General features: G+C 47.2%; 1 protein-coding gene across 1 annotated transcript in view; it reads left to right on the top strand.

The window, feature by feature from the left end:
• The window catches only part of smyd3 (SET and MYND domain containing 3), a 51,695-nt gene extending 40,253 nt beyond the window's left edge, over positions 1 to 11,442 (top strand). The window contains 3 exon segments of the mRNA XM_030377985.1: positions 585 to 759; positions 10,687 to 10,795; positions 10,938 to 11,442. Of these exon segments, the coding sequence (XP_030233845.1) occupies positions 585 to 759; positions 10,687 to 10,795; positions 10,938 to 11,039 (386 nt within the window). The 3' untranslated portion in view covers positions 11,040 to 11,442.
• Positions 11,443 to 14,219: the final 2,777 nt, after the last annotated feature.

Raw genomic sequence — 14,219 nt, 5'->3', positions numbered from 1 at the left:
GCCAGATGCTGTATCGCGATATACTCTGTATCGGCCGATTCTCAGGAATCTGAAACATCTGTAGTTTCTACCTCCTGGTTCTCTGGGTTCCTAGGTTCTTAACGACCTTGGGTTGACCTTCCCCTCCCTTTCTGGCCGAAGCAGAGAAACGTTATACGGCCAGATCACCTCCGTTAGCTCCTCGTTAATGACTTCCTGCTTCTCTATTGGGGCTTAATTAATGAAGTCCTGAAGTGATGATAGGATCTCTCCGTACCGGACAGGAACAGGAATCTGTCCAGAATAGTTTTTAATTTCCATGTTTGCGTCGGTTTAAGTTACCTTTCTCTTGGGTTTTGTTGTTAGTTTGAGTTCGTCCGAAGGTGAACCCTCGGTGGAGCTCAGACCACGAATTAAACTAAAGCACCTCTCTGCCTTCCCTCAACTCATCCACCACATTCAAGAGGCTTTGTGTGTCAGCGTTAGTCTCATGTTTCATGACCGCACTGCGCCGCGGTTCAATCCCAACGCAGCGGGATGCAGGTAGCATTAATAAAGAACCAATCCGAGCGCTCCGTGGTGTTTCCCTGAGCTCCGGCGCTCAGAGTGGACGGCCGTGCTGGAGAACAGTGGCTCTCTGCTGTCGGCCGCAGAGTGCGCCGTCCCCGACGACAACGTCCACAAGCTGAGGGTGGCGGACCTGGCGCTGGACGCCTGCGTGAACCTGGGCGTCTGGGGGAGGGCCCTCACCTACGGGCTGAAGACCCTGCCCGCCTACAGGTGAGACCCACCCTGGGGGAGGCTGAGGCTGGGGTTCAGCGCCTCTTAGATGGAGTGATGGATAGATCGATGGATCCAGCTGTAGTAGTCCCCCTGAGGGGGCATGCCTTTGTTAAAGCAGGGGAAGACACAGGAGATAATATAGTACAATAAAAACACTGGGTAGTGCTAGCGTGACAAAAATAAATGCCAATGTGAACGCTAAAGTAAGGAGAAAACGGTGGTAAACTGTATAAATTATAAAGTGTCCCAGTGCCAGTAGTTCACAATATATTAAAGTGTGTAGATGCAGTGTAAAAAACAGGTTAAGGACATGGTTAAGTGTGAAACATGGTTTAGAAAGTAGACAATAGTACAAACATGGATAAATGCATACATATAAGGCTTTGTGTTCACCCAAAAATGTATATTGTGTGTGTGTGTGTGTGTGTGTGTGTGTGTGTGTGTGTGTGTGTGTGTGTGTGTGTGTGTGTGTGTGTGTGTGTGTGTGTGTGTGTGTGTGTGTGTGTGTGTGTGTGTGTGTGTGGGACTCTGTTATTCTTCATGCTGTAACACTCATTAGCACTGGCAAACTGCTGACGCATGGTGAAAAATATGAGGTTTGCGTTTGTGTGCGTGCATGCGTGCGCAACCGTGTGTGCTCACAGAATGTCTATCCCCTTGCGTACACTCCTTCGCGCGCGTGTGTGTGTTTCACACAAGCTAATGAGATGCTAATCCTCCCGTCACTGTTTGGCTTTATCTCGTTTGATGACGGTGCTCTTTAATGTTCTCTTTACCTGGCCTGCACTCTCTAGTCTAACTACTCATCTGCATATTGGAATAATTAAACGTTATAAAGAAACATTTGAATAGTTGAATCTCCCATTTGATCCAAACATTTCTGGAAGGAGATGCAAATGTAGATATTTGATTAGAAAATGAGACGCTTAAAAAGGCTCTGAACTTTACTTTTGAAATTAAGTTGCACAATGTCTTGAAGCATTTCGCTGTCATCATTAAATCTGTTTATTAAAGCGCTGCGTCTTTTAATTTGGATTAAAGTGCTTCTCACCCGATCCTGAACCCACGTTAAGCGAGCTGGACGCGGAGACTTCTAAAGGTCCGCCGAGGAAACACAAGCGTGTGTTTACACATGTGATTACATCAGAATGCTGTTGCTGATGTTCAAAGCAAACGCTAATCACATTAACATTTGATCCTCAGATACACACATGACACCCAGTAAGAAGCTCATACTCTGTTCCTTTCGGGCCAAACTTGCGTCAGCATTCTTCACTACTGTGGATTAATACTTCAAAGTGATCCCTTCAAAAATAGTCTGCTTACCCTGCAGTCCTGAAGCTCTCATTACGGAGCTCCTCAACAACATTTAGTCTTATTTTCCACAGCAGAGAGAGAGAGAGAGACTGAGCTCGATGCGGCCAGCTAACAGCGAGCGCAGTAATCGTTGGGGATCGTTATCCTCTTCGGTTTTCAGTTTCTCTTCTAAACTTTCTAGTTTTTGTAAATTTCATCAACAAGAAACGTTTGTTGTCAGAATACAGGCTCGAGCGAGTGCCTTGCATTAGTGGTGTGTGGTGGTTGGGTCTTCGAGGCTCCTTGTCCTCATGGTGTGTCGATATGAATCAGCCCTTTCTCCCGCTCTGTGGGGCAGCATCGTTCTCCTTCATCTCAGAGGTCCACACCGCTCCGGGAGTCTCTGTTCTGACCCTTTAACACTCAATGACATTTCGATTTTGTGCATTAGTTTGGACCATTCTTGCATGCCACGCGGGGCGTGTGTGTGTGTGTGTGTGTGTGTGTGTGTGTGTGTGTGGGTGTGTGTGTGTGTGTGTGTGTGTGTGTGTGTGTGTGTGTGTGTGTGTGTGTGTGTGTGTGTGTGTGTGTGTGTGCGGGGGGGGGGGTGTGTTTGTGTGTGTGTGCGGGGGGGGGGGGGTGTGTTTGTGTGTGTGTGCGGGGGGGGGGGGGGGTGTTGTCTGTGTGTGTGCGGGGGGGGGGTGTGTGTGTGTGTGTGTGTGTGGTGTGTGTGTGTGTGTGTGTGTGTGTGTGTGACTAATGGATCTGGTGTGAAGGGCAGGGCTCCAGTGTTGTAGCCGTAGCGTGTTAGCACGTCGGCGGGGGAGGTGCCGGCTAACCCGCGCTCACAGCAGGTGATCCACCGCCGCCGCACCGGGACGGCAAAGGCAGGCTTATCAATACCAACCAGAGGGGGAGACCCGGGGGGGGGGGGGTGTGTGTGTGTGTGTGTGTGTGTCATACTGGGCCAGACAGAGAGAGTTGCAGACGGGTGTGAGAAGGAGAAATGGCAGCCGAGATGGATCGATGCTGAGAAATGATGATCGGATTAGAGTGAGTGAGAGTGACGGGGGGGGGGGGGGAGACGGAGAGAGAGTGAGAGTGACGGGAGGGGGGGGGAGAGAGACGGAGAGAGAGTGAGAGTGACGGGAGGGGGGAGAGAGACGGAGAGAGAGTGAGAGTGACGGAGAGTGCGGGAGGGTTAATTAGAGGGGAATAAGGGGGAGAGAGTGAGAGAGTGAAGGGAGGGGAGAGGGACAGAGAGTGAGAGAGTGAAGGGAGGGGAGAGGGACCGAGAGTGAGAGAGTGAAGGGAGGGGAGAGGGACCGAGAGTGAGAGAGTGACGTGGGGGGAGAGACGGAGAGTGAATGGTAGGAGATCAATTGAACGGGGTAGAGTAATGGTGAAGGTTAAGCTCTGGAAGAAGAAGAGGAATAATAAATCAAACACTCATAGAAAGTGAACCTCACCCAGAGAATAGAGGGACTGCAGAAGCGGTGAAACAAAGGGAATGGGAAGAGGAGAGAGATGAGAGGAAGAGGGGGGCTCTTTATCTTCATCTCTTCTTCATCTTAGAGGGATGACAGGAAGTGAGGATGGCTGCAGGACTTCTCGGTCGCCCCCTCTCCCTCTTTTCAATCCCTTCATGCAACGCTCCTTTCCTCTTGCTGCCTTGGCAGCCCTAATTCATTTCCTCGATTTAACCTTTATTTCATTTATATACGTGTGTGGGGGGGGGGGGGGGGGGACAGAAACCATTAAACAGGAGACCATGGGAGTGTTTCTTTCTGTGCAGGTCTTCATGTTTTAAACATACAGACAGCGGGCTACTCCTAACGGCCTGAGAGGAAATGAGGACCATGAACAGAGCTATCGCTTACCTTACTGTGTGTGTGTGTGTGTGTGTGTGTGTGTGTGTGTGTGTGTGTGTGTGCGTGTGCGTGTGTGTGTGATTAGTCAGACTAAGATCGTTTTCTCTCTTTGCTAACGAACAGCGCAGAGCCCCACTACAGTGACTCTCATTTGGGGACAGAGTAAATATCAACAGTTATGAAATATTAATCATCTGCTTCAACAACGGTGAACCAGGGCTCTGATACGCAGATCAAACCCAGTGCCAGGGGCTCTGTCTGTGGCTTTGAATAAGAGCAGTCAAACGCTGGTGTACTGGAATGAACTGTTGTCTCGGCTTTAAGACTTTGATTAGTACTATTTACCGCTAGGCCTACTTATTTCAGTTTTAACCCAGTTTTTGAATTTATTCGAACTGTTTGGGTTTTCAATTATGAAAAGAGGATAAATATGTATTTTCAACAGCAGGCAGGGAGATATTCTCCCCCTAACAAGAGTCATTAGTTCCATTGCGTTAAAGCTTTAATTTTATACTTTTATCGCTTTTCAATTCTCCGGCTGGTCCCCCCCCCCCCCCCCCCCCCCCCCCCTCCGCCGCGAGGCACGACTCCATAACGAGGGGAGCTGCGTGCTACAAAATGTTATTTCTCTCCAATTTACTCTCAGGAAAATAAGATGCGAGAGGGTTTATGGGGGGAACACACTCTCTGTCCGGAAGACAGAAAGTTAATGAATTTATTTTAATTGCTGTTCTGTTCTGCTCAATATGCAATGAGGAAATGTAATTGGTGTTGGCTGTTGACTGCGTTCCTCCGTGTGTTTGTGTGTGTGTCTGTGTGTTTGCGTGTGTGTGTTTGCGTGTGTGTGTGTGTGTTTGCATGTGTGTTTTGGCTGCGTCAACCACCAACGTGAAGATTAAACCAATATTGAAACTTGCTATTCATGAAGGAGTGTTTTTTCTTAATTTGTTCCTCCATAAAAATGTAAGTGTAGACCCAGAACGCAGTCCCCTCCTGACTGGCAAACCTCACACAGGAGGCTCCTACTGCCAGCCTCTTGGGTTGAAGAGGAGTTACAGCAGGTTTAGCTTCGCACCTCATCCTACGTTAGCCTAATGCTAGCTGACCCTCCTGATGCTAGCGGACTGATTCTAGATGTGCCTCCTGATGCTAGCTGAGCCTCCTGATGCTAGCTGGCCCTCCTGATGCTAGCTGACCCTCCTGATGCTAGCTGGCCCTCCTGATGCTAGCTGACCCTCCTGATGCTAGCCTGCTGATGCTAGCTGACCATCCTGATGCTAGCTGGCCCTCCTGATACTAGCTGGCCCTCCTGATGCTAGCTGACCCTCCTGATGCTAGCTGGCCTTCCTGATGCTAGCTGACCCTCCTGATGCTAGCCTGCTGATGCTAGCTGACCACCCTGATGCTAGCTGGCTCTCCTGATGCTAGCTGACCCTTCCTGATGCTAGCTGGCCCTCCTGATGCTAGCTGACCCTCCTGATGCTAGCTGACCCTTCCTGATGCTAGCTGGCCCTCCTGATGCTAGCTGACCCTCCTGATGCTAGCTGACCCTCCTGATGCTAGCTGACCCTCCTGATGCTAGCTGGCCCTCCTGATGCTAGCTGACCCTCCTGATGCTAGCCTCCTGATGCTAGCTGGCCCTCCTGATGCTAGCTGGCCCTCCTGATGCTAGCTGACCCTCCTGATGCTAGCTGACCCTCCTGATGCTAGCTGGCCCTCCTGATGCTAGCTGGCCCTCCTGATGCTAGCTGGCCCTCCTGATGCTACATGGCCCTCCTGATGCTAGCTGGCCCTCCTGATGCCAGCTGGCCCTCCTGATGCTAGCCTCCTGATGCTAGCTGACCATCCTGATGCTAGCTGGCCCTCCTGATACTAGCTGGCCCTCCTGATGCTAGCTGACCCTCCTGATGCTAGATGGCCCTCCTGATGCTAGCTGACCCTCCTGATGCTAGCCTGCTGATGCTAGCTGACCATCCTGATGCTAGCTGGCTCTCCTGATGCTAGCTGACCCTTCCTGATGCTAGCTGGCCCTCCTGATGCTAGCCGACCCTCCTGATGCTAACTGACCCTCCTGATGCTAGCCTCCTGATGCTAGCTGGCCCTCCTGATGCTAGCTGACCCTCCTGATGCTAGCTGACCCTTCCTGATGCTAGCTGGCCCTCCTGATGCTAGCTGACCCTCCTGATGCTAGCTGACCCTCCTGATGCTAGCTGGCCCTCCTGATGCTAGCTGGCCCTCCTGATGCTAGCTGGCCCTCCTGATGCTAGCCTCCTGATTCTAGCTGGCCCTCCTGATGCTAGCTGGCCCTCCTGATGCTAGCTGGCCCTCCTGATGCTACATGGCCCTCCTGATGCTAGCTGGCACTCCTGGTGCTACATGGCCCTCCTGATGCCAGCTGGCCCTCCTGATGCTAGCCTCCTGATGTTAGCTGACCCTCCTGGTGCTACATGGCCCTCCTGATGCTAGCTGGCCCTCCTGATGCTAGCTGGCCCTCCTGATGCTAGCCTCCTGATGCTAGCTGACCCTCCTGGTGCTACATGGCCCTCCTGATGCTAGCTGACCCTCCTGATGCTAGCTGACCCTCCTGGTGCTAGCTGGCCCTCCTGATGCTAGCTGACCCTCCTGATGCTAGCTGACCATCCTGGTGCTAGCTGGCCCTCCTGATGCTAGCTGACCCTCCTGATGCTAGCTGACCCTCCTGGTGCTAGCCTCCTGATGCTAGCTGACCCTCCTGGTGCTAGCCTCCTGATGCTAGCTGGCCCTCCTGATGCTAGCTGACATAGCATCTAATATAACATTAGCCATGTTACATTAATACAAAAAAAGGACAATCTATCATTCCATAATCACACGTTTATGGTAACAATTGGATTTATTGCCCATGTCTAACCATGTTTGGTACGAGACATTGTGTATAGTTCATTGGGCTGATTAGGAGACTCTTTACAGGTCATTTTTGTAAAAAAGATTCTGCAACAGAAATGTCTGGATAAGTGATGTAATGTTTAAATGAGTAATGAAAGATTGATATGGTATAGTTGTGTATGTGAGTCTCTGCAGACTGTGTTGATGCATATGTGTGAGTCTCTGCGTGCATGTGTGTGTGATTGCGTGTGTGTGTGCGTGTGTATGTCAGAATAGCGATCTGGCTGGTTGAGCTGAATGGAACCAGGTCATTATCATATGGTAATGAGATGGACAAGGTCGTTAGATGGTCAGATGGAGACACAGGTGGACTCCTCACAGTGCCGCCCCACAACTTACTGAAGACTGACCGTTTAGTGTGTGTGTGTGTGTGTGGGGGGGTGTGTGTGTGGGGGGGTGGGGGGTGTGTGTGTGTGTGGGGGGGGGGGGTGTGTGTGTGTGTGTGTGTGTGTGAGAGTGTGTGTGGGGGGTGGGTGTGTGTGAGAGTGTGTCCTTCAGCTCACTCTTAAAGGTGATCCAGATATAAAATAGTTATTAAATGTTAGAGAATCTCCTGAGGTGCAACTGGACACCGAACGACACGTCGATATACGCTGTCCTTAATAACGTGTGTGTGTGTGTGTGTGTGTGTGTGTGTGTGTGTGTGTGTGTGTGTGTGTGTGTGTGTGTGTGTGTGTGTGTGTGTGTGTGTGTGTGTGTGTGTGTGTGTGTGTGTGTGTGTGTGACGTTTCGTACAGCATGCACTCTTTAGTCCCAACTGTGTATTATATTAGTTTTGGCCTATTTCTCCTCCCTGAGAGGAGATAATTTTATCATTTAGCAGATACTCTGATCAAAGGTTACATACATTGATTACAGCTACATGTTATTAAGGAGCAGTTACATGTTATTAAGGAGCAGGAACATGTTATTAAGGAGTAGATACAGGTTATTAAGGAGTAGGTATGTGTTATTAAGGTACATGTTATTAAGGAGCAGGTCATTTAGTAGCAGGAACATGTTATTAAGGCGCGGGTCATTAAGGAGCAGGTACATGTTATTAAGGAGCAGTAACATGTTATTAAGGAGCAGGAACATTTTATTAAGGAGCAGGAACATGTTATTAAGGAGCAGGAACATATTATTAAGGAGTAGATACAGGTTATTAAGGAGTAGGTATGTGTTATTAAGGAGCATGCTATTAAGAAGCAGGTCATTAAGAAGCAGGTCATTAAGGAGCAGGTACATGTTATTAAGGAGCGGGTCATTAAGGAGCAGGAACATGTTATTAAGGAGCGGGTCATTAAGGAGCAGGAACATGTTATTAAGGAGCAGGTACATGTTATTAAGGAGCAGGTCATTAAGTAGCAAGTACAAGTCATTAAAGGACAATTCCGGTATTATGATCATTGAGCCCCCTTTCTGGTTTGTTTAGGATGAAATAGAGTGGGTGACACCGATATTTGAACCATTAGTCCTTTTCCCGGGTATTTGGCTCATTTTGAAATGCTCCTGCCTGCTTCACAATGGTTGTCTGTGTGCATACACAAACCTGTCAACCCAGTAACCCTAAACGTTCGTTTTCAAAAATGTGCAAGTAACCGAGTGGTTAGTGGCATTCGTGAAGTTTAAAAAAAAATATCGGCGCAATATATGTTTTCCATCCGTGTTAGTTGCTAAATTGAACTATTTTTTCAGATACCTTACAACCGCATATAAACTTCCGCACAAGGTCCCACTCCGTGCAGCACCTACTTTCGACTTCCGTCGGCATCTGCCTGCACTTCCCACAGGCACACCACCCGCCCGTGATCCTGGGGGGACCGCTTCAGCCGGAGCTTCAGGCGCCTCCGTAGCCCTAGCCTCCATCTCCCGTAGCTCCTCTTGGGTGAATTCTGGTTCAAAACGATATCCTCTGCCGTCAAAATCGAGTGCGTCCTCCAGAAGCCACCTTTCATAATCCATTTTCAGTGATTTTCTATGTGATTTTCCCTAATCCGAAGTGCTCACGGTACAAGACTTCAAACCAACGTAAACAGCCCACCTTTCCGGTTCGGCGGAGTAATATCATCGTGCAGTAATGAGTCTTCCAACTGAAATCAACTGGTGATAAATGTGCCATAAAACACGACAGAAACCATATATTGCGCCGATATTTTTTTTTTAAACTTCACGAATGCCACTAACCACTAACGTTTAGGGTTGCTGGTTTGACAGGTTTGTGTATGCACACAGACAACCATTGTGAAGCAGGCAGGAGCGATTCAAAATGAGCCAAATACCCGAGAAAGGACTAATAGTTCAAATTTCGGTGTCACCCACTCTATTTCATCCTAAACAAACCAGAAAGGGGGCTCAATGTTCAAAATACCGGAATTGTCCTTTAAGGAGCAGGAACATGTTATTAAGGCGCAGGTACATGTTATTAAGGAACATGTTATTAGGGTTGGGTATCTTGCTGAAGGTTACCTGGAGGTGGGCTGCAGACGTGAGAGATTGGATGTGAGTGGTCTCTAGACCTTCTTGCCCCTGGTTCTAAGTTGCGTCTCATCCATCTTGTACCTCCAGAGACACTCAGCAATACCTCAAGGTCAAGGAGAGGAGCTCTAGAAGATGCAGCCTCCTGCCTGGGATGAGAGTACCAGGCATGGCATCCATCTCTGTTCTCTGTAGAATCCTCAAATTGCTTTCCAAATCCACTGTCATCGTTTTTTGAATATGTATTCAGGTCATGATGAAGAATAATATCAGAGGAGTTCAGACTGTGTTTGTCAAACACAAGCCTTAATGTGTTTGCTGGTATCATCCCGTGGCCGGGGTCCATGACTAATGACCTGCTGGAACTGTACCAGCTGAACTAATGTCGGCGCTTTGACTTGGTGCACAAAGCTTTGGATTCCAACGCCCCCTGCTCCAGTGTCTGTGTGAACGAGCAGTCGAGGGCTCTGTGTCCCTGAGACGGTAAATTAGTAATCGCACTGTTTGTTAGAGGAGCAGAAGGAGTGTAATTATTAACTAGCGGGGGAACCCAGGGCCTGCTGCTGTCAGTCGCTTGGTTCTCCGACATGTTTCTGTTTGCAGCGCTGCGACCCAAAGCCAGCGCCACATTCATCTATCATCTAATTCATCTATACATAGACAGTGCTGTAGTGAACTCAAATAAACACTTTTTAAATAATTGTTGCTGTAAAGAGCTGCATTCCGCCTAAGACAACGCTGTAGAGTTTACACCCATACAGAGTTTGAAGCTCTCCTTCTTCTCGACAATTAGTTTTCCCTGCTTTCTATACGAGGTCTGTCCTTTTCCTCTGTCCTCTGATGATGTGTGTTGACCTCTCTTTCTATGCGAGGTCTGTTCTGCTCCTCTCATGATGTGTGGACCTCCCTTACTGTATGAGGACCGTCCTGTTCCTCTCATGATGTGTGGACCTATCTTACTTTATGAGGACCGTCCTGTTCCTCTCATGATGCGTGTGGACCTCCCTTAATGTATGAGGACCGTCCTGTTCCTCTCATGATGTGTGGACCTCTCTTACTGTATGAGGACTGTCCTGTTGCTCTCATGATGTGTGGACCTCTCTTACTGTATGAGGACTGTCCTGTTGCTCTCATGATGTGTCTGGACCTCCCTTACTGTATGAGGACGGTCCTGTTCCTCTCATGATGTGCGGACCTCTCTTACTGTATGAGGACTGTCCTGTTGCTCTCATGATGTCTGGACCTCCCTTACTGTATGAGGACCGTCCTGTTCCTCTCATGATGTGTGGACCTCCCTTACTGTATGAGGACCGTCCCAGTCACATGACCTCGGGACCCCCCCTCCATGATGTTTGTGTGTTCCTGTGTCCGTCAGGCGGTACTACCCTGACCCCCACCCGGCCCACGGCCTGCAGCTGATGAGAGTGGGGAAGCTGCATCACTACCTCGGGAACACCGAGGAGGCTCTGGACCTACTCAGACAGGTGAGGTGCCTCCTTTGTCCCCTCTTCAGAACGGTGGCCAATACGATTCATCTTTAATCAATAGTTAATCATAAGAGAATCGTCGATGAGCTGATGGAGGTTTTGTTTTTACATTTCTGTGTAAATTGTTTGCCGTGCGCAGGGCTATGAGATCCTCAGGATCACCCACGGTGAGGAGAACCCCCTGACCCGAAGGCTGTCCCTGAAGCTGGAGCAGTGTCGCGCTGAGATCCGCCCCTCCTAGCTCGCTGTGGTCCAATCCCGCGCTGAGATTACCTCTCCTAGCTAGCTGTGGTCCAATCCTGCGCTGAGATCACCTCTCCTAGCTAGCTGTGGTCCAATCCCGCGCTGAGATTACCTCTCCTAGCTAGCTGTGGTCCAATCGCAAGCTGAGATCACCTCTCCTAGCTAGCCGCCATCCAGCGTTGAGATTGACTTCTTAATCGTCGACTTTATTCAAGATGTTTGTTTCAATTTCTGCATCTATCAGGCTGACCACCTCAGAAATGATTTATTTTTTTACATATTTTACAGTGGTAGGTGTCTGCATTTGTAGAAAATAATCTACACCAATTATTACCCCTGTAAACCACTGTATAATAAGATGATATCTCTTCCAAACTTTTGATTAAAAAAACCTGTCCCAACTTTGTGTGTTTTGTGTTATTCAGTTGTCATCCAGAAAAGCATTTCATCATGTATTAATAGGATGTTCAAAACGACATGAAGCAGAATGTTCAATAACCTGAACCGAATGATCCTAAAAACTATTTTGTAAAATCTCTTCAAAAGATGATGACAGTATATTACTGTTTATGTTCCAACTCGCACGCACGCACGCACGCACGCACACACACACGCACGCACGCACACACACCCTCCCTCCCTCACGGTGTTTTAGGTGGGTGTGTGCTGGTTGGTACAGTAAAACAGCCTTATCAGATGCTCTATTTTCCGCACTCTCCCCTCGTTAATCCTGCCATTGTGTGGCTGTGAGAGAGCGAGCAGGAGTGTGTGTTTCCGCACGGTTCCTGTGTGTGAGGCTGAGTGTGTGTGTGTGTGTGTGGTCTCTTTTTGTTACGTACACTTCCCATGTTAATCCCGAACTTCCCTGATGACCACATTCCCTCTGACAACAGCCTGTGTGTGTGTGTGTGTGGGGGGGGGGGGGGCAGCTCTCGTTAGTAAGAAGGCTCCATGAGGGGAAACTCTGCTCATGCTGCCTCACACGTAATTATCCTTCACTCAAAATATGCATATTACATTAAAATACCTATTCTCAATCTATGACTTTTAAACATTTTATAGCTCTTGTAGTTATTTTAAATTATATTCTAAGACTATTAATATCAATAAATGAAAGGTAGCAAATATTAAAAAATAAATAAAAATACTATGATCAGTAAAGGAAGCCCAGTGTCTACTGGTTAAGTCCCAGTGTCTATTGGTTAGGCCCTGGTGACTACTGGTTGAGTCCCAGTGTCTACTGGTTAGGCCGCGGTGTCTACTGGTGAGGTCTCGTGTCTAAGGTTATGGTGTTCATGTTAATTAATGTATTAATTAATAGTGTTAGGATTATTATCCCTTACCCTTAACATCACCCACTAACCCTAACCCTTACGCTAACACTAACTCAAACCCCTCTGTCAATTCTATATCATAATGCTAATTTGAATAATGGTGATTAATGTGCCATCAGTGCCTGATGACTCAGTAGTTAGCAGGTCCTGGGGGACGTGCCTCAGCCTGTCCGATGCTCTGTGGTGCAGACAGCGGCCGGTTCACCGTCGCTGCAGGAGATTGAATCCAAATGGAAGAGCAGAACTGCTTCTCTCCCCCCTCCCCTCCTCCCTCCTCATAACAGGGCTCACATCCAATATGCCCTCCTGTCTGCCTTCTCCTCGAGTAGGGTCCAGCTGCAGGCTTGGGCGTTTCCGTCATGACACAAGAACGCCAGGGTTGCCAACTTTGGGACTTTGGCTGGAGTGAGACTCTAAAATATTAGTGTGAGCGGCTAATTTTTTGGACGACCCATAACCCTAAAAAAATGTTTTAGACAAAATAGTCCTCGTTTAGTATAAACCCTCATCTATGAAAAAAAGTTAAAGAATGGAAACGCTTTTTCAAAATGTACAATCTGGGCCAACAGTGTTACCATTTATGTTTTTTTTCATGACGATCAATAAAAAACAACAGTGTTACCCCTTATGTTTTTTTTCATGACGACCAATAAAAAACAACAGTGTTACCCCTTATGTTTTTTTCATGACGACAGATAAAAAACGACAGTGTTACCCCTTATGGTTTTTTCATGACGACAGATAAAAAACGACAGTGTTACCCTTTACGTTTCATTTGATAAAAACATAAGTTTTACCCCTTATGTTTTTTTTCATGGCGACCAATAAAAAACAACAGTGTTACCCCTTATGTTTTTTTCATGACGACAGATAAAAAACGACAGTGTTACCCTTTACGTTTCATTTGATAAAAACAACAGTGTTACCCCTTATGTTTTTTTTCATGGCGACCAATAAAAAACAACAGTGTTACCCCTTATGTTTTTTTTCATGACGACCAATAAAAAACAACAGTGTTACCCCTTATGTTTTTTTTCATGGCGACCAATAAAAAACAACAGTGTTACCCCTTATGTTTTTTTTCATGACGACCAATAAAAGACAACAGTGGTACCCCTGCCTACGTTTTTGCGGGGATCCGAACCTGAGCTGTTTAGAGTATTAACCTCAAACTTATTAATGCAATATCAAGACACCGAATAAAGTCATCACACCTTGTGTTTTTTTTCATGACGACCAATAAAAACCTTATATTTTTTTGAGTTTAGACCAATAAAAAACAACAGTGTCACCCCTCATGTTTCATTTGATAAAAACGACAGTGTTACCCCCTATGTTTTATTCGATACATTTCGACGGTGTTACCCCTTATGGGTTTTTCATGACGACAGATAAAGAACGACAGTCCCACCCTTTGCGTACCTTTTGATAAAGACAACAGTGTTACCCCTTATGTTTTTTTTCATGACAACCAATAAAAAACAACAGTGTTACCCCTTATGTTTTTTTTCATGACGACCAATAAAAAACAACAGTGTTACCCCTTATGTTTTTTTTCATGACGACCAATAAAAAACAACAGTGTTACCCCTTATATTTTATTTGACAAAGACAACAGTGTTACCCCTTATGTTATTTTCCCAGGATGACTGATGAAAAACATCAGTGTTACCCCTTATTTATTTTTTCATGACGACCAATAAAAAACGGCAGTGTTACCCCTCATGTTTCATTTGGTAAAAACAACAGTGTTACCCCCTATGTTTTATTCGATACATTTTGACAGTGTTACCCCTTATGGGTTTTTCATGACGACAGATAAAAAACGACAGTGTTACCCTTTA

Source organism: Gadus morhua, chromosome 14, assembly GCF_902167405.1.
Source record: "Gadus morhua chromosome 14, gadMor3.0, whole genome shotgun sequence".
Classification (NCBI taxonomy): domain Eukaryota; kingdom Metazoa; phylum Chordata; class Actinopteri; order Gadiformes; family Gadidae; genus Gadus; species Gadus morhua.
The sequence above is the reverse complement of the archived record's forward strand: the minus strand, read 5'-3'. Positions and strand labels throughout refer to the sequence as shown.